This window comes from Canis lupus, chromosome 14 (genome assembly GCF_011100685.1).
Source record: "Canis lupus familiaris isolate Mischka breed German Shepherd chromosome 14, alternate assembly UU_Cfam_GSD_1.0, whole genome shotgun sequence".
Classification (NCBI taxonomy): Eukaryota; Metazoa; Chordata; class Mammalia; order Carnivora; family Canidae; genus Canis; species Canis lupus.
Window position 1 is genome coordinate 3,156,513 of NC_049235.1, and position 21,566 is coordinate 3,178,078.

A 21,566-nucleotide genomic window follows, 5' to 3' on the forward strand; every position below is an offset into this window, starting at 1 on the left:
TACGCCCAATTTGTTTTCCATCCCTGCCCCATTAAGACAATTGCTCTCAGGTGTGTGTATTTCGGCACAAACCTCTGCTTTTTCAGGCACAATCTTGCTGATTGGGACACTCCTTGTTTTCACATGCTATCCTGCTCAGGGGACAGCTACTTTGCGGGCTTCTCACTATGTTTGCCTCCAGTGGAGTCAAGCCCAGCTACAGCTTTGTCCAGGCCTCTACTAACCTTTCTGTGCCCCGGTGCTAGGAGGCAGCCAACAGCTATGCTCTGGGGTAAGAATCCAGAACACGATGACCTCAGGACATTCATGGAACCTGTGAGGCTGGCATCCATGTGTTCCATCAACAAATAGTAAAGGGTCAATGAACTTCCAGGCTCTGGCTAGCCAAGAGGGGCACACAGTCCCGAGCTTCCAGAGGGCAAGGCTCAGAAGAAAGCAGCAGAGGGTCAGACTAAAGATGTCAGTCTTCAATCCTAGGAGATGTCTTGCTAAATGAAAGGGTGGTCTTGGTGGATTGAGTGGCAAATATAAACTCTGGGGAGGGCAAGATCAGAGTAGAAGTTGTGTCACCTGAGCCCTGTAACAGGCCATTACATCTCTTGACTGAATGAATGCAGTGACGCTAAGATCTTCATGGATAGGACTTGACTGGAAGATCATTGGGTTTGGTGGCCAATTCCACTTGGCTATATTTGAGAGTTTCACCCCAAGCTATTGGAAACATAAATTAATGATGGTCAGGCTGAGGAAATATTCAGGCAAGAATGAGGTTCTGGTCAGGGGCTGGGGCTTCTGTGAAGGAAGTTCCTCCATCTGCATCCATTCGACCATCCATTACTGAACAGGACACTGGTTGTCCCCGACCTGTTAAAAAATGAGTGATGTGCCATCCTACAGAGAAATCTATGCCTTGAATGTCTTGGAAAAAGAGGCACAGATCACTTTTTGTCTGTACAAAACTCACATTTTTCAATCCTCTCATTATTGTAGCCGAAGCTGGGATGCTACTTTTCTAAATGCTCCCCCGCAGCAGCCCATCTGCCACTTCTGCTGGTTCTCAGTGTTTTGGCATTCTCCTCACTCCAAACCCATGTCCCTTTCCACATCCAATAAAACCTGTCTTAAGCACTCACCAATTCCACCCCTGGTTCTTCTGGCATCCATGTGACCACCCCAGGGTTCTTTACCTGGCGTGGAAGGAAGGAGGAGGAAAGGTACAGGAGCTACGTTGAGAAGCCATGGCCACTAAGAGGAGGCCTCCAAACCAAAGGGGTCGGCTCTAAGTTCCCTCATCCCTCTTCTCCCACCCCCATTTCTTGGGTAGACAACTTTCCCATAATGTTGTTAGTTCCATGGTTCTCTCCTACATGGATTCAACTTCTTTCTGACCAGGCCTCTGAAGCGCACAGATTTACAGTATTCCTTCCAGAACTGTCTGGAAAACCATCTTCCAGCTGACTGCTGAACTCCCACTGTCGGTCCTGATTTCTAACTCAGCCGTGAGTGTACATCTGTTAGGGTTGTGGTTAGAGGCCAGTGGCCATAGTGTCTTCAAGGTAGATAAAGCGGTGCCCTCCCTCACTGTCTAGACTCTGCCCCTAGGCTTAGCAGTATTTGGCCCATATTAGGCCCTCAGGGAATGTTTATTGAATAAAGAATACAAGAAAAACAACACACAACATTTCAGCTTCTCAAAACATTCTTTAATTTTCTGCTTTTGCCACCAAGACCAGAGCTATACCAACAGGTGCACAATTTTGGACCATCACGATGTGAGGCATGGCCGTGTATGATCAAAGTCCTTCCTACTGTCCTCTCCATGTGTTTCCAAGGTGTGTCCCGGTCAGTGCATTGCTTTCTCCTGTGACATATCAACCATGGGTAGCAGGAGTGCTTGGAGACTTGGGGGCAGTGGCGGGGTCCAGCGTGCCAGGAGAGGTGAGCACCCAAACTACCCAGGAACACAGACTCAGCTGGTGGGTTGAGGTTGAATATCACGCTGTCCCACCTTCCATGCACTCAGCTGGGACCGGGGCTACTTTCTATGGTGAGAAAGACCCAGGGGCTGACACCCAGAGCAAGTAAGCATCTAAGAATCACTCACACCCAAACAATGTTTAACTGAGAATGAAAGCTCTCCACCTATTATTTTCTCTTGGAAAGTAGAGGCTAAAAAAAAAAAAAAAAAAAAAAAAAAATCAAGAAGAGGGTGGATTGCCTTTCATTCTTCCATTTCTGTGATTCAATGGCGCTTTGTTTTGATGCAGCGAAGTAAAGACGAAAAGGCAATACATCGACTATAACCTGTGTATAAGCTACTGCATACAAAACTCTCCCAGGGACTGAGATAAAAGCACTTTTCCCCCAAGCTCAGAAGACATCCTGTTTTGGTTAGGGAAACCTGTTGCAACCTACAGCCAGCTGAGAAGCCACTGATTTGACCTTGGCAAGAGACACAGAAAGCAATGCACATCCGCTCATCTCACCGAATTGTAAACTGACAGGGTCGAGAGAGTAAAAATCTCCTGTTTGCATAAGAGGACCCTACGAAGTGTTCTAGGAGGGGACTACAATTTAGGGAATGGTCTGCTTTCCAACGATTGCTGGGCAGTAGTAATTTGTGCATTCATTTTTTTCAGAGTCCAATCTGATACAACCTTCCTCCCATCCCACCCAGGGAACTCAACCCTTTGGAGCCAACTGCGCTCGAGCAGATGTTAAATCAAAACATTCTGTACTGCGGACTCCCTTTAGAGATTATATGAAAAGCCCAAATGAAAGAGACCCCCCCCAAAAAAAAATGAAAGAAAAGAAAAAAAGAGAAAATCCTCATGCTTTCTCTCCACTAAAGCATCAGGGTAGAGAAAAGCAAGTCTGCTCCAAATATACCAAATAACATGGCAGAGAAAGCAGGAGGTATGACTAAGTAAACAAACTTGGTGGCTCCCCCCCACCTCCCACCCCCACCCCCAGCAGTGCGCTTGATTAAACCGTGGTTATTTTCTTATCCTTGGTGGCTTGCTTGATGGCAGCCTGCTCGCAGATGATCTCCTTGAGCCGCTGCAGCCTCATGTTCTGGGTGGTCTGGTCTCCCACCCCGGTCTGACTGCGGTGCAGCAAGGTCAGGGCGTGGATGTATTCTAGCTCCGTGTACTTCACGCCCTGGTCCACCACCAGGTTCAGGAGCTCGTCGGCTGTGTTGTACAGCATCTCATAATACTGCCTGAGGAAGCAAGAGGGGACACTGTTCACCATCTCCACTGTCAGCCGTTTAGATGGTTTTAGGTGGAATGAATAACCTGGTGATAAATCCTTATTCAGTAAGCATCTATTGATCGCCAGACTTGTTCTGGGCCCTACAAATATAATGGGGAGCAAGACAAGAACCATCTCTATTTTCTTGGAGCTCACTGGAGCTTGCTTCATGAGAATAGGTCTAAATGGAGACTCAGGAGACCTCAAATCTTTCAGGATCTCAGTTTGAGATTTGCCCTAAGGTTACATTTACCTAGGAAGATCCAAAGAAAAAGAAGTAGGAACAGAGCCAAGAGGGAGGGAAATAATCATCTGGCAGGCACCGTGAAAGCTGTTTTTGTCTTATTCAGTCCCTCTTTGGTTCCACTTATTCATTGGAGGCTCTTTGAAATGTCTGGTTTTCTCCTCCAAAGGTGGGATAATAATAGTACCTATCTCCTAGGGTTATGGGAAGAATTAATTCATCCACATAAGCACTTGGAATAGGGCCTGACAAACATACATGCTCCATAAATATTAGCTGTTATTATCAGAAATAATAATAATGTAATGATAGTAATGGAAGTATACAATGATGAGCAAGACATGGCCTCTCTCCTCAAATAGCTCCGAGACAAGTTGGAAAGATAATGAAAAGTAGGGAAATAATGGTTGCATTTTTATTGACAAAGTTCATTTCCATGTATTGTGTCATGTAACCCTCACTATACCTAGGGAGCTATTATTCACTTTTTTCAGATAAGGAAACTGAAGCATAGCCAAGTTACAGGATTTGTCCAGTGTCCCAAAGAAATGAGGGGCTGTGGCAGGATATGCACCCAAGTTTCTGACTCTCGGTCCAATGCTCCTTCTTCATGGAAACAGACAAAAACATGTTCCAAGTGACATGAGGAAGGATAAATATTATAGATTTATAGCAGAGGAAGGAGAAATCCCACCATTCTGAGGGAAGGGTGTAGAATCAAGGAAGGCTTCGTATGGGGTATGATATTGTCAGGCAGGTCTTCCAGGCAGGGAATTCTAGATTAAGGGAAAAGAGAGGAGCAGAAGTGAGACTCCTTCTGGGAAGAGGAATCTGGTTAGCCTGGGCAGTGTGGCTGAACAGCAGAGTTGTGGGGAAAGGTAGCTGAAGCCAGAAGGTGGGCTGTTTGACATCAGGCTAGTTAAATTAATAAAGAACTTTGACTTCATCAAGTCAGTAGAGGACCTCTCTCCTTCACCTCCCAAGGTTCTTTTTTTTTTTTTTAATTTTCTTTTCTTTTTTTTTTTAATTTTTATTTATTTATGATAGTCACACACACAGAGAGAGAGAGAGAGGCAGAGACACAGGCAGAGAGAGAAGCAGGCTCCATGCACCGGGAGCCCGACGTGGGATTCGATCCCGGGTCTCCAGGATCGCGCCCTGGGCCAAAGGCAGGCGCCAAACCGCTGTGCCACCCAGGGATCCCACCTCCCAAGGTTCTATCGAGAGCACAAACACCATGCAAGTTGTGCTTCTGGAAGGTTAAGGTGACAGGTACATACAATGGTTTGGGAGGGGATAAGCTATAATGCTAGCAAAAAGTTGTGGACTTGAGATCCATTCGGCTGCAAGGCCATTGGCCTAGGTGGAGAGAAGAGAAGTACCAGTAAAAGAAACATGCATTACACTGAGTCTTCAGTGCAGAGAGATGGGGAAGGCAGGAGTCAAGAAAGGAGAATACAGCCACTTGCCCTTCTTGAAACCAACATTATGCCACCACTATCCCTTCACTGAGTCTACACTGAGGCTCAGACTTGCACATTTACTACAAATTACCCAAGAGGTAAAGTTCAGGGCAGGCTCTGGGCCCCACGATGTCATCACAGTTGGTTAGACAAAGAACAGAGAAGCCTTTCCAGACACAGTTTACTTCCTTCTCTCTTCTGGGCAGGAAAGGCAGCTTTGCCTCAGTGAAGGGAGGCAGACCAAGGCAAAAGGCCCAAAGCAACTCCAGAAATGAAGGGATCTTGCAGATCTATCAGGATCATTGGACTTGAGTCTTGAATTTGTTTCTTGTTCATCAGGAATATCTTGAAGAAAAGAATACCCTCTGGGAGAAGTAAGCTATCCTTATACTGAGGAATATATTCTGGGAGCTCATAATTTCAAGGATATTTTATATCAATTGTTGCTACAATGGGAATATGCTCAGGGAGGGTGTTGGTGTCTTTTCACATGGCTAGCTCCTTTTCCTGCTCTGCTAAATCTCCTTTTCTAATTAACATACCCTTTAAAAAAATACACTTTCACAAATATTTCCTAAATAGAGGCAGGAATAATAAGTGCTCATCTTCTGTGGGCAAGTTTATGAGTGACTGCAGGCAGCAAATGGCTCAATATTCTTGTGCAGAGGGTCCTCGTGGGGTTACTTTTCTGTAAATGAGTGTTCACTTTAACCTGGAACCACATGTTTAGAAATCACTGGTCAAGGTAACCTTGAATGTAGACAGAGGTACTTCTAATAGAAGAGGCAAATTAACTCCAACTTGCAGGCTTTTGGGAGGCCAGTATCAGATATGGTCAGGAACCTTGCTGAAGCTTCACATTCAGCTTAAAACCCATGAGAACTACCTATACTACACGATAAATCTGTTGTAACTTAAAAATACAATTTGCAAGAAAAACTTGATGATGTAGGGAAATGCATCATATTTATCCTATGGCTTCGCATGTCTCTTGACATACTGTGGCTTCCTGAGAACAGCCCCTGTTTTGAGAAATGAGGCCCTGCATCATCTAATTTGCGTTCCCTCTGATGCACAGGGGAGGGAGAGGGCTGCCGTTTGGGAAATGACCTAAGAACACATTTTAAAACTTGGTCAAGAAGAACACATGTTTGAATCTAGACTTCTCAAGTGGAATGATAGAGAGGTTGGGGCTTATGATTCTTTCAAACCTAGAAGGTACATGACGGCTGCGGTTCTTGACTGGTGGTTCTCCAACTAGAAAGTGCTTGGGGGGCTTATGAAAAGTGCAGATTCCTCAGGATTCACCTCAGCTATTGTGATTCCCAAAGGTCCAGAACCAGCTGGGACTCTGACCCAGAGTCTCTCTGGTGTGGGAAGAGTTACAGAACCATTCCCATCTCCTTGAGCCAAGGTCCTAAACACATTAGGGAGGGAGACAGAAGCAGTAAGTGGGTGGTGATGCTTTTCACTGAGATTAAACCAAAAGAATTGGGTTTCTTTGTATTATGCTATTGATATTTTCATCATTTATCTTAAGAAGTAACATTGAGCCCATTTAGCCACATGAAATTGGATTTCTTTTGAAAAATCTGATGAATTGTTTCCAGGGATACTGGCTGGTTTTCAACAGGGACCACTGTTCCATGCTGGGAGCAAACAAGAAAACAAAGATGCCTGGATTTCTAGTCCTAGATCCTCCAGTGTGATAAGTGATAAAGGGCGCACCTCTTAAGTCCTTAACGTTTCAATATCCTCTGTGCAATGAAGACCCTTATAAATCCCAGAATGACACTCTGAAGTGGACTCAGAGACGGAAAGAGTCCTCAAGAGCCTCGGATGAACAGTGTCCCAGAATTGCAAAGCTGAGTTATTAAACAAAATCGACAGGTAACTGATGGTGTATTTTCTGTAGTTAGGGGAAAAAATTACCCATAACCACAATGATATATTAGGTCATAAGGAAACATAAATATTTAAAGATGGAATGAAATTCATTCATCTTGCAGAATAGTACCCAGCAGCAAAGACTACTCTAAATCAGCCTAGCAACAGTTGTAACTAGAGGTAGAGAAAGGGTGCTACAAGGTGCCCCAAGGAGAAAATACGAAAATACCCCAAACTACAATTAGAATGGGCTTCTATGATAAACACAGACACGCTGAAATGAAATCATGTAACCCAATTGGAATAAATAATTTACCAGCACTTATTGAGGCTCCAGGAAAATGAAAGCTTGATCTTTATCATCAAGCATTACAATAGCAGCCATGGCTTCCAGGCATCACGTTTTGTATTAGATAGCATTTAGCTGCTGGGATGGGATCAGTGAACACACATTTGATTTAGGCCTTTTGTGGCTCATGACTTGTACAGCAAGCCCCTAACGTGCGGGGACCAATTGCCAGACGTGGACCAAATACCTATTCTGGAAACCAGAGTTCCAGAAGGTCGCCCTGATGGGTGGAGCATTCCACAAGGAGGTGGTTTCCTCCCGTGGTTTCTCTCTCTTTGCTGTGTACCTCTGGGCAGCAGTTCCCAAAGTGGCCTGCGTGGAGAGGGAGGCAGGTGGGGACAGAACAGTGGGGTGATGTCACACAGACTGGTCTCCCGCACCCAGTCCAGAATATGACAGCATCCATACTCTGTTCTGGTGTGAGATGGATTATTTTCTCATGCCTTCTTCATGCTTCCCTTTTCAATGGTCTGTTCTTCCCTTGCTTTTTTCCTTCTTACCTTTATTTTAATGGTACCAAACCACAACTCTTGGTCCCCATTGATTGTGTTGGCAAATATTTACCCAAGTGAGGTCATGTAGGGCATGTTGCTTAATTGGGCAGATCTTTTAAAAGTTTTTTTTTTTTCTTTTAAAAGTTTTAAAACGAAGTTTGTTATATCTTTCTCTGATTGGGAAATTAATATACATGTCATATAGACTATATGGACTAAACACAAAGATTAAGCAGAAAAGAAAGATTACTCCAATAATTCCATGATAAAGACAAACTGCATTTTCACATTTCCTTCTAGTTTTTGTTTTGCATATGTAATGTTCTACCAATTTCTCTATTACAGTTGAAATATTTAGGTTGACAGACTATTGAACACTTTGTTTTCAATTTTAAACATTTTTTTTTCCCCTGAGGATAGATTTCTTTTTTTTTTCTCTTTCTTTTTTTTATTTTTTTTATTTTTTTTATTTTTTTATTTATGATAGTCACAGAGAGAGAGAGAGAGAGGCAGAGACACAGGCAGAGGGAGAAGCAGGCTCCATGCACCGGGAGCCCGATGTGGGATTCGATCCCGGGTCTCCAGGATCGCGCCCTGGGCCAAAGGCAGGCGCCAAACCGCTGCGCCACCCACGGATCCCTGAGGATAGATTTCTAAAGCAGATTTAGTCAAAGTATAATGTTTAGGACTTTGGCAATGCTGCTATCTAAAAAAGCTGCATCAATTTATCTTCCTACCAACAACATATGACAGCACCTACCTCATGTTTTTTTTTAACATACATGAAGCTTAAACATTTTTTTACCTACTTATTGGTTTTTAATGTACATAGGTCTATACATACATATAAGTAAGTTGTTGATACTTTTGTATATTTTGAGTATGCATCTTATTTAAGAGCTCTTCAGAAATTTCCATAAGCAACAAACCAGGACCATCCTAGTCTCTCATCCCTGGTTCTACCTCCTACTCTGCCATACTCATCGTAAACGTTATCACTGCGTCTCTGAAAGCTATTGCAAATAGTTTCAGCTCTCTTCTCTGTAAATTGAGGAAAGAAAGCCCCAATAAAACCAGCTATTCCCACACAGCAACTGTCATTCTTGGACCCGCAGGCAGTCCAGAAAGTCTGGGGGTGGAGGTAGAAAGAAGGTGCTAACTGGGGGCTGTCCACAGTCCCTGGGGAAGGCTTTGCCATCTGCCTCCCTTTACAGAGTGGGGTCCACAGTCCTAAATCCCTGAACAAAAACTGTATTTTCCATGGCTACATAGCTATATCTCATGCTGGATGTTAGAATCTGTCTTGATTGAGATGCTATTAATAATAATGTCTAAATTTTAGGTACCCTGGCAATTCACCCCTTTGAAGTAGCTACTGTAATCATCCACACTGCACAGATGAGCAAGCTGAACTATCTGGCTAAGGCCTCAAAATCAAGGACTTTGAACCCTGTACTCACTCCAAAGCCACATAATACAGAATGGAGGCTGTAAAAAGCCAAAGTACTAATTGCAAAGAAAAATTGTGTAGCAAATTTTAGTCATGACTCAGGTAATATGGACAAAATAAAATTCACTAATTCAACTCTCTGCCTTCCATTTTAACGGCACAAGCCAGTATTTCGGCAACTCAAAATTCATTTACACACTTTGTAGTTATATTTGAACAACACTGGATTTAATCTCGGAATTCAGCACTCTAAAACAAATAATGAAGTCACGTTGTCAAGTCAGCATTCAAAAGTTACAGAAGAGTTTTGGCTTTTTCATTTTGTCACCTATTTCTCACTTTTTTTCCAAAAGTTGGCTGCCCTTCTGATGGATTATTCCTTGAGGAAGAGGGATAATTAAGTAATGTCATTGTGAAGCCTTTCTCGTCTAGTCCTTCCTGAGATAATGACAGTAATAACGTCAACAAGAGAATTAGGCTCTGAAGTGGACTTCTTAAATTTAAGTTTTGAAGGACGAAAATTTTACCTGAATATAACTTAGTATTGACAGTAGCCCTCCCCACATTCTTTTTAGCCAACAGTTGCAGCATTTTGAGAACTTTAAAAAAAAAAAAAAAACAACCCAGTAATAGATGGGTCACTAAACTGCTGGGTAAAACATTCAATTCCGGTTTTCTCTTTTCACTCAATAGCATACATGGTAATAAAAAGGGAAATGGAAAAAGAGAAAAGAAAGGAACTGAATAATCTATAAACTAGATAATCATCCCATAAATAATTAAGAGGTAGTTACAGGAGAAAGACTTAGAGAAGTAAATATTCAAGAGATCAAGTAAGCTCAGATTCTGGTTAAGTCTTTCACTCTCCACTAACCAGTTGTGTGACCTTGGGCAAAGGCTGTTGGTTCTTTGGACTTCTGCTCCTATACAGAAAACAAAGAGGTTAGAGCAGATGCAATTTAAGCATTTCTGAATTTTAAAACCTTTAGAGCATCCTCTGCTTGCTCCTTTAAAACTATGGGTTTCCATCAGAATTAGCTGCTGGTTTCTCCTGAACCCTGGTAGGTGAGATGCAGCCGTGATTGATTTGGAAATGTTCTGAACAAGTGTAAACTTAGCTCAGATGTGTACTTTCCAGACCAATAATAAAATGGATGGCAATCCTGTGTGTCAGAAGAATAAATTAGTTTATTAAAAAATATAACATAATCGCTCTCATTTATCTTCCCCTTCAAAGAGCTTAGAGTTCATTATATAGACATGATTGAAAATTCTAATTGGAAATAGTGAAAGTTATTTCCATTTCAGGAATGAGGAAACTCAGGGAGAGAAGAGCTAAATACTTTTCGGGGAGTTAGTGGCATAATCAGATTTATGTTCCACAGGGGTAGTTTTTAACATTCCTTGCAACAGATTGTGTGCAGGTTTTTGTTCTGAGCAGGGCATTCCAGAAGAGAAAGTATGGTCTTTAGAAAAGACAGTGTAGAAATTCCCTCAGTTGGTGGCAGTAGGAAATCATTCAAGAGGTAGTGAGAGCCTGAGATCCGCTGCGCAGGCTTGATGGGTCGTCTCCCTACATTTTCTCCATAGAGAGTGGCACACACACCACTGCCTTCATCAACAGCACTAGCTTAAACCCCAGGTACCTGTTGGCCTCGTTCTGATAATCAGCACACTACAGTAGTACAGGGGGGTGTCTCTCCCAAGGAGAGATTAAAAGCTAAAGTTGGCTGTGTTCGTCTTTCTCAGGTCTGTATCCTGATATTTTTGATGGCAGCTGCCAGAGCCTTGCTTTATTTCTCTCCAAAAAACACAACCACTCCAAACAAAGGGATTCCTCGGCGATCATCACTTTTGAGAGGATGACCCTCTCCCAGGCTCACTGAAGGCCCTGAAATGGGAAGAAAATTTCTTCCTGGCCCCTTAACTAGAAATTCTGCTCCCCACCTTCATAACACCTTCTAAATTTGTACTATCTGTGGCTGAAATTTCCTCCGCAACAACTTAAGGATTCATATGTCACTCCCTGCTCCATCAGATAATTTTTTAAATTAAGTTTTCTGCAGCAGAACTAGAGGAAGATCTGCATTTTAAATTTAGTACAATTAAAACTGTGTCTCTTTGGTCTGGCACTGCCTTCGGTCAAACCCCATTTGTATGAATAATTATTCAGTCCATTAAGAAGTCTGTTCAACTCCTTCTCCCATTTTGAAGGTTTTAATAAATATTGATCAGGCACATTTCTGTTTGCACTTGCCAAAGCAATTCTGATGGATTCATCTTCTGATGTTATCAAATAATGAAATATGAAAGAGTGAATAGAATTACCCTCTTGTTCTGTGATTTTTTATTTAGGTCCTTCATTTTACTTTCATAATTGTGTTTGTCTCATACTCCTGTAAATGCTCTTTTGATTATCAAAAGGTGAATCCAGGTTAAGGAGAGTTAGGCTGTGCTGAATATCACTTCAGAGAGTTTTTTTTTTCTTCAATGAAAAACAAAAGATTTATCGAATATCATAGGTTGAAGGAAGGAGATAGTATCATGTACTTTGGTGGTCTCAAAGCCACGTATTGTTTGCCAATTAGCACAAGGCCCTCACACTGTATATTATCTATATTTCCCAGATTAGCAATCTGGGAAAGGGCTGCTGTCATATGCAGAACAAAAATGAATCAGAGGCCCTATGGCTTTTTTAGTTTTATGCATTTATCACCTTTTCAATAAATAATGCAAAGGATTTCTTCAAAAGAAAAGGTAGTATCCTTATCGCTAGTACTTAGGAAGCTCTAATAACATCTTAAAAGTTAATACAGTAATGCCCCCTTATTCACAGTCTCGCTATCTGCGGTTTCAGTTACCCATGGTCAACCTTGGCCCAGGAGCAGATAACTCTCCTCTTGACATATCATTAATAGCAGCCTCATGCTACGTCACGTGCCTACATCGTTCACCCCACTTCATCTCATCACACAGGCATTTCATCATCTCACATCATCACAGGAAGGATGAGGACAAGATACCCTGAGAGAGACCACATAACTTTCATTACAGTGGCTTGTTATAATTGTTCTATTTATTGTCAGTTACTCTTATGGATCTCTTACTGGGCCTAATTTACAAATTAGGCTTTGCCTTAGGTATTATGTATAGGCGAAGGATAGTATATATTGGGTTGAGCACTACCCATGGTTTCAGGCATCCATGGTGGGGTCCTGGAAGTTATTCCTTGGACATAAGTGCATGTGTGTGTGTGTGGGGGGGTGTGTGTGTGCTACTATATAGCAGAGAAACATACAGAGGTATAGTCCTTGCCTTCAGGAAGCTTCTTTTATCTACTCTTTAAAAAATACAATCCAGAGCCAGATCAAAGGAATCTAAGACACTAGGTAAATACTCTGACATAAGGCAACTCTGGGTTTGCCAGCCAGCCTGCCCATTTTGCTCCTCTCTCTCGGTACGTGGGAAAGAAGAAAAGAGTTGGAGGGTGCTAGACAAGGGACAGAAGCCAAGGATTCTGCTCCAGTTAGTTATGAAATGGAGAAGTGAAGGAGGAACTGGTATTGGGTTTCCATATGGAGATCCTTCTCTAGCTCTAAGTGTTTGCGGGGAGAAAGGTCAGTGAGGACAGGCATGGACTACATGGCTTTGATGGAAGAAATTGCCATTAGAATATTAAGCCAGTGAAGCCCAGTAGCTGCCAGTTCATTCTGTTCTTTAGCCATTGACTCTGCCCCTAGTTAGCTACCTCACAGGTGCAGGGTGTTTAGACAAGGTCTGGGTGAGGCTGATGGAAAGCTTGCTGCAAGCCATTATCGCTGCCTGGAGTCTAGATGCAAGAACAGCTATTCAGCCAACAGTTGGCTAAATTACTCGAACCCTAATGATTTTTGGTCCTACTTAGGGATGTAGCACACTTCTCCATATTGCTTCAGGGGATTTCTCTACTCTGCTGAGACAAAACCAAAACAAAATAGCACCCCCCTCCCCATCTTTTAGGACCAAAGGGCCAGAAAAAAAAGGAGGGGGGGTTGGCAGAGGAACAAAAAAAATCAGCAGGTTATTTGAAAAGCATGAGCATATGCAAATCAGCAGGTCCCAATGGCAAATACTCCAGGGCATATTTACTAAACCCTCAGGTTATTTACAGAAGCGAGAAATCCTAAATAAACCAAAGCTACAAAATGGGCCACCTGAGATTCAAGGACATGTGACTCAGAACTGATGTCAATTAGAAAAATGATAGACTAAATCAGAAAGAACTAATGGAAATATGTACAATATCCAGCAGGGTTTAATTAAGAACCCAAATACTCTGACAAATGTGATGGATAGCTTTGGGTAGCAATGTGAGGTTGGTGGATGAAGAGACCACTGTGGCCGATCTATATTTGGATGTCAGTGAACCATTTTATACAGTGCCTCTAAAAAAATATAACCTGCAAAATGAATTTATTTTGAATGGCTACCCCTGATAGAACACAGGCTGAAAAACAAAGGGTAATGATAAAGGCAAATCAACAAATTCCGAGAGAAAGCATCTAGTGAATGCTGAGGACACGGCTTATAACTGATCTCACTTAATACCTTAATTAATGTGCAAGCACACATAGAGTGGCGCAAAGGGCAAACGTTGTGAAGTGGGGAAGGGCCGGGAACAGCAACAAAGAAAGAGAAATAATGTAAAGGACTCAGAGTTATGGGCAGAAAACAATGAAATGAGATACGTGTTGGAAAAACCCAAGTGGATTTCTCTGGAAGAAATTCTACCCTTCTGTATTTCATCGTAGCAAGAAACCTTAGATCGACACTGGTGAAAATGGTCCATGAGGGTGTGTACAGTGGGGTTGGGGTAGGGCAGGGGCTAAGGGCATGGAAGCAGAGAATGTTCTTACTACATGTAAAAAAATATATATATATTAGTTATAGGGCAAGGAGGTGATGGTAAATCCTCCTTTGCTGTGCCTCATAGTTCTATATTGCTTTACACCCTAAGCCAGTTGAAAGAAAATCAGAAAAGAGCATCAAATGTGATTAAAGGGACAGAAGGCTGGAGAAAAATAGAGGATTAAGAAGAAATTCAGTCCGGTGTTGGCTCCCATGTCAGCTTACCAATGAGTGAGGTTTTCTCTGACCACCTTCTAGAAAATGGTACCTGCCCCACTCATCAAAGCTTTGTTCTTTTAACTGAGCTTCACTTCTGTTTAGCGTTGATCTTCATCTAGACATAAATATATAGTAAAACTGTTTTCTGGGGACAGTTGTATCTTCATATTATACAGATCTTAAAAATGTATGTACACATAAAGTTAGAGACACCACATGTTATACTGGTTAAGATCACGGATTCAGGAGCCAGGGTTCGAATCCTAGTTCTGTCTCTCACTATTTGTATGCTCTTAGGTGATTTGCTAATCTCTCCGTGACTTACTTTCTTCATCTGAGAAAGGAAACAGTGATATGGAGTTGTACAAGGACCAAACAACGAAGAACAGCGGCTGTGATGGACTAAGTGTTGGTTAAGAATTTACTACATAAATGTCTGCCACCCCGTCTTGGAACACAGGGGCTGTGACAGGGTTGGATCTGTCTCACTCCTTGTTAGCCCCTGGCCTGAGAACAAGACATCTAGTGGGTGCAGAACCAATGAAAAGGAAGAATGAACGACAGAGCCAACAGTCTGTAACCTCCTTAAGTGATAGAGGACAGAGGGAAAAAGCAGTCTGTGAATCCCCAACACCGAGGGGGTATAACTATGAATAAAACAGGTGCTCCAGGTAAAAGGCAGAGGGGTCTTCCCCCCAGCTCTGGGAGGGAGGAGATGTGGAGCACCTCCCTGAGGGACAACAGGTTGCAAGTAAAAAAGGGGAGGCCAGAGGGGAGAGGCCCATTTCTGGTTAATGACAGGCCATCCTCCATCTTTTCTGTCATCCTCTGGTGCAATAATTAGGCACGAGCCCCACAACTTTTATCTGCCGCATGTGCCCTTGGACATTTCTTGGTCTCCCTGAACTTCAGGTTCTGCATTTATACACGGGGCAGATAATGTAACATTACAGGTGAAGGTGAGGATTACGTCAAATGACGTGGTAGGACACCTGCTGCGTGAAAATAGGTAGCTGTAATAGCTACCTGCCTGAATACCTACTACTTGCTCTGGACCGGCCCTGTCCAGGTTATGTCTTCAGACCTTCAGGATTGTACGAGGTACCATATTCGTCTCACTGAAATGGTTTTTTGCTAATCCGCTCCTTGTGCCTCAGAAGAAGGATTTCTTTTCTTTCTTTTTCTAAGATTAACCATATGCCTTTGATCCCAACGCCATTAGGACCTTGCTAGGATTCTGTTTTATTTTGAACTCCTGTCTCTAGTATCTACCCCCTTCCCTTCTTCATGTCTGTGTTCAAGCATCCTCATGTTTCTCCTATTTTGAAAAAACAAACACAACAACAACAACAAACCAACAAATCCAAACAACAAACCCCAAGGCTTTCATGTAATCCTCTGTCCACTCTCTCATCTTGTTTGTTTTTTTGTTTTTTTTTTTTTCTCCTTTTCACTGCTAAGTTTCTGGAACAAATCATTTGTATTCACTATCTCTCTTTTTAAAAACCTCCATTTTGTCTGAAACGACATTTTAAAAAGTCACCAATGACATCTTGGTCGGTAAACACAAAGGCTTTTACTTAGTCCTGTTTCCCTTGATTGTTTTCCATTCTGAACTCAATTCTCTTTGGACCAAGTTACTAGGTCCCTTTCCAGCTCCCTCAGACTCTTCCATTTCTTTCTTGGCTCCTCGTCTGTCTGCTACAGGCATTGCTCACAGGCAGGCCTTCTCTCTGCTTCCAAAAGTCTTATCTGTGCATGAGATGTTCTTTCTCAAGATCTGGTCTCTCGACAGGTCAAAGCTTCATTTTCATGGGTTTCCAGACATTTGTACTTGATGCCCTTATCAGGTGCCTAACTTCCAAAGTTTACAAAGCCTCAAAATATCCTTGTCACTTTTTTTTCCTTAAAGATTTCATTTACTTATTCATGAGAGATGCAGAGAGAGAGGCAGAGACACAGGCAGAGATAGAAGCAGGCTCCTCGCAGGGAGCCTGATACAGGACTCCATCCCAGGGCCCCAGGATCATGCCCTGAGCCAAAGGCAGATGCTCAATCACTGGGCCACCCAGGCATCCCTGTCCTTGTCACTTTTGACTCTTGTCTGATCATCACCAGGCCTGTCAGTGTAACATCTTTTATGTTCCCTGCTTATTTCCAAGTCTCATTACTGCAGATCTGAGTCTCTTCCCAATAGGTTATGACAACTAATCTCCTACTGGAATCTCTCATACCCACTCACTCCTCCCAGACTAATCTTTTCTGGTTCCAACCAGATCAGTTTACTATTCTGTATTTTAAGACAAACAAACAACCCCAAACAGAAAAACTTGCGTGTTCCCTGGTGTCAATAGGATCAAGTCTCCAAACTTGTAACACTGACATCCAAGGTGGCCCCTATTCCACCTTTTCTCCCATTTTCCCTCTGCATCAACTTTCTAGTTAAGCCAAGCTGAGCTAACCAATGTCCCTAGAAGATACTTTCTACTTTTTGGCACTGAACTTGTATCAGAACCTAAGTAACCCTCAGGATTGATGAAATCTCTATCCTGAACAACCTCTTCCTTCTTGGTTACTGCATGGGTCACCCACTCAATATATGACATTCAGACCAGTCTCTACTTTGGAAAGAGGTTATTAAGGTTCTTTACAAACTGGTGATACAATAATAATAATAAAAAAAAAACAAAACTAGGATCTAACAGGAGGATAGTACCTACCACATAGAGTGTTAGGAGGATTTATTGAGCTAATAATACCTGTGAAGGGCTTAAAACAGTGCCTGTACCTAATATACAGGCGTTTGTTAAATAAGCAAAATAAAAGGTAAAAAAAGCATATAGTGCGAAGTCTTTTTTCCACTCCTGTCTCCAGCCATCCACCCCGTTTGCTTTCCCAGAGACAATCACTGTTACTAGTTTCCTGGGCATCCTTCCAAATACATTTTAGACATACACACGCATAGTTTTGTGTGTGCATGTTCATGAGTGTGTGTGTGCACGCACGTGCACATATATTTCAAGAGAAATGGTGTTTACATGCTCTTCTGCACTTGGCTTTTCCCACTTAACGATATATCTTGGAGATGGTTCCACTTCAGTACCTATCGACCTGCCTCATTCTTCTTAATGGCTGCAGAGGATTCAATTGTTCGGATGTACTATAATATGTATTTACTATCTTCTCCCAGGATGCAGGCTTCCTGATGACAAAGACTATGTCTTAAGATTCTCTGTAGCTTCCTTAGTGCTTATATGGTGCCTTTCAAAACCATTCTTTTTATTTGCTCAACAAACATATAAGCATCAATTACGCATGAGGCAGTATATAATAGGATCTGGGCCTGCAGAAGGGAGTGAGACTGTGCTCCCTAGAGAGGACAGTAGCTGTGTGATTACAGCAGTGTGACAGTGGCTGTAGTAAAGGTACACACGAGCCTCCCTAAGGTCACAGATGGGGGGAGCTGTGCACTTCTTAGAGCAGCCGATGAAGACTGGAGGCGACAGTGGCGCTGAGGCAATGGAACGTGAGGGCTGGGCAGGAAAGTAGGAAGAACAGGGTACCCCACGATCATCTATTATTACCAGGATTTTAAAAATTTATTCACTTAAAAGAGTTATTTATTTGAGAGAGAGCACGTGTACACATGTGTAGGGCCAGGGGCTGAAGGAGAGAGCCCTGAAGCAGGCTCCCCGCTGACTGTGGAGTCCCATGTGGGGCTCGATCCCAGGACCCATGAGTTCTCTACTTGAGCTGAAACCAGGAGTCAGCTTAACCAACTGAGCCAGCCAGGTGCCCCTATTAGTAGGATTTAATAAAAAATGGCATTTTAATACTCCTCAAGTAGAAAGGTTAATTATTTCAGAACAAAAATTACTTTCTCTTTGATGAGAGATGCACAAACTCACTACAGTATCATTATTTTTCTCATTGTTCTAAAGATGAGGACAGTTTGCTTCCATTTTCACCCTGGGGGAACCAGCGCTGGGGCTGACTGGACGGCATCTGAAGACAGAGGGTTTGAGAAACAAGTCAGAGGAGATGACAACCAGGTTTTAGAAAGACCTCTCTGGCTGCAAGGCATAGGCTGGCCACTCTGAGAAGCAAGGGAGCCTTCCAACAGTTCGAATGAACCCAGCTTTTCCCTGGTCTGCTCAATTTCTCCTGGTCAGACCGTGTCAGTCTTCTGGGTGACCTTGCCACGTCCCCAAGCGTGTAGCTGGACAACATCAACCTCAAAGAGAGAAACGGATGCCAACACCTCAGCAGAAAAACACACGCTGCTGTCAGGTCTCATGCCTTCCCTTCAGGTCAACACTGGCATGGACCTACTATGACACACTCAGCTGGACTTGACGGAGAAGAGGCAGAGAGGGAAAGGCAGGTGGCAGCAGGAACAGGATGCCAGGAGGGACACCTTTCACCATAAGGTACCTGCTATCCCTATTCCTCTACCAGGCTGTTGGAAGACGAGGCAGGGAGGACTAAGATGTCTATCATCATATATAAAATTAGGAGTATGACCATCATCTTAATCTCCTGACAACCAGACACAATGGGCTTGATGACCTTAGCCTCGCAGAGAAAGACAGAATCTGAGAAAGAGGTCACAAGTCTTCAGGGACAGACACTGGATTCCAAGGCTGGTCGGTGGGAGTCTCTCCTGCAGCTCTGGGGGTTCTGGGAGCACTGGTACCTGAGGGCTTCATATTGCATGGTAAGATTTTACACCAGATTCTCCGTTTACAATCGGGGTGTGAGTCTGGGGAGGATGTCTGGAGGGAGAGGGGGTATAATAGTATATAATTAACCACAGGGAAATTCATTCTCAGAGTCTGTGGAGAAAATCTGGCATTGAGGGGCAGAAAGAGCAATTTTTTTAGACTGGCCCTTTCCATATAAAAAGACTAATGCGAAACTGTTCAACAATGCAGTTCCTCTAAGTCTATAAATAAAGAAAAGGGTGTTTGATGGGGAAAATATATATAGCATTTGCATTCTTTTTGCAGGAAGAAAAAAGTATCAGATTTGAAAAACCTCCCAGAAAGGGCATCTTAGGAGAGGAAGGTCTTTGAGTGTGGTTAATACCTCTATTTAAATGCTAATGCTAACCTATAGCTCCGGACCACACAAAAACTAAAGTTTTTCAAAGACAGTAAAGTGAATTTAAAATGAAAACTTAATTTCCTGAATAAAAGTTTTTTTACTTCCGCAGAGAAGCCAATAACGTGGAATTGCACAAGAGTAAGACCCTGCTGGTCAGGGTATAAGCCAGGTGGCAACAGGGCGCGCCAGGGTAGGGGCAGGGACAGAGGGGCTGCCTCTGTCACAAATTGGGTTTCCACTCGCTTGAAAGACTGCCCTTAGGAGTTCAGGGTTCACCACGATTGTCCCTGATGGAGGGCGCTGCCTTTCCCCTCTGCCCTGCACCTGCCCATGCGGAGGGAGTGCTGGTGTCTGCAAGGAGGGCTGGCGCCCCAGACAAGGAGGAAGCAGCACAAGGCCACGGGTGGAGGGTGGTCCATGGGGCCCAGCCAAGCCAGTGGGACACAGACTGCACAGCTCAGGGCTGCTGGGAGGTTCAGAGCTGCTTTATTTCCCATGGAACCAACAGTAAGGAAGGAACGCAGTGACCAAGGCCCAGAGGTGGCAGGCACACATCTGTTCTGCCCTCCGCCTTCGAGGCCACATGCTACGTGTGCACGCAGGGACAGCAGCCCGACTACTCAGACGAAGTACCTGGGGGTGGGGGTAATGACCAGGAAGGGGGTGCACAAGGAGGCTTCTGGGCCGATTCTAACGGTCTGCATTTTTATCTGGGTGACGGTCATATGGTTGTGGCCAGGCTGTACAGTTACGGCTTGTCGCTTACTGTCTTCATGTTACATCTCAATGAAAGCATAGTCCCTTCTTCCCCCAGCCAGCTAAAACACATAAAAGAGGAGAGCAGGTGATAAGCCAGGTGTTGGGGGGGAGGGTACCTGGGTACGTACTTTTAACTCAGCCTTGCATCCTAACACGATGACCGGTGCTGATTTTATGAACTCTGAAAACATTACATGAGCTAGAAGAAGCTAGGACCACATGTTATATGATTCTGTTTAAATGGTGTATCCAGATTAGGTAAATCCACTGAGACAGGAAGCAGATGAGTGGCTGCCAGGGCTGGGAGTCAGGAAACGAGGGCGAGGAGTGCTGCTAATGGATACACGGCTTCCTTTTGGGTGATGAAAATGCTCTCAAATCATCTAGTGATGACGGCTGCACAACCCTAGACTCCACAGAAAAAAACCCATGAACCGCACACTGTAAAAGGGTTAATGTTTATGGCATGTAAATTACATCTCCAGCTGTTATAAAAATGCTAATTTTATGAACTGCAACCGGGGCTTCTTTAACTATACAGACGATGTACACCCACAGCCAGTGGTGTTGTGAGGATCGACCCATTAATCAAGACATTTGCTGCAGTTCAATGTTCGCCCAGGACATTTGCAGAAAAGATTCTGTCAGCTGACAGATAGAGAAACATTTTCACCAGCTCTCATTTCCACCAAGCTCCCCTGAAATGTACTGAAGCCATTTCTCAGGGCTTCGTACTTTTTGCTGTGACCCCCCCCCCCCCCCAAACAACATCTTCACACTGAATATCTTTGAACTCCCTCTATTCGTGCATGCCACTCTCAAGAAAAATTTATGACAACTAATAATGAATAACGACTCCTAGAAAAATAGGTTAGAACTGGGAACAATTTTATGCACATGATTATGGACATAAGAGAACTATAACTGAGCTGAAGGTTCACAATTGATTATATTAATGCTTTATTAAGGGGAACAATTATTATTTACTTATTTAATGCTATGGGCCAGATGCTTTCTCAGTCTACTGGATTTCATCCTCATGGCCAGAGCTCACAAAGGCCTAAGGTCACCTGGCTGGTTCACAACAGCCTGACTGAATTCTGCCTGCATGATAATATACGACCTTGGCTTACCTCCCCCAGATCATTCCAGAAAACTCTGAAATGGGACATGAAGTAACAGTTTACACCCAGGAGCAAGACTGGGGAGACAGAAATGTTCATTCATAATGAAAGCCCCACTGAGGTCACATTTGTGACAGCCCTGTGTAAACTGTAAAGCGCTACGTGAATACCTGTATGTGGCAAAACATATTATCTAGTATTTTCGCTTGGATATTGGATGGGGAAAAACTTGAAGCTGAGGTGCAGACAACTCCTCACTGTGTGACTGCTGTGCTGACTTATGCTTAGTTAAAGCAGAATAGGAGACTTCTTGCAATGATCTGCTCTAC

The 21,566-nt window shown here is 43.3% G+C and overlaps 1 protein-coding gene across 1 annotated transcript in view; it reads right to left on the minus strand.

Annotated features, from left to right (window-relative positions):
- Positions 1-1,681: 1,681 nt before the first annotated feature.
- The window catches only part of EXOC4 (exocyst complex component 4), a 744,112-nt gene continuing 724,227 nt past the window's right edge, over positions 1,682-21,566 (minus strand). Inside the window, exon 18 of the mRNA XM_038556467.1 lies at positions 1,682-3,223. Coding sequence (XP_038412395.1) covers positions 2,986-3,223 — 238 coding nt within the window. The 3' untranslated portion in view covers positions 1,682-2,985. The remainder of the gene's footprint in view (positions 3,224-21,566) is intronic.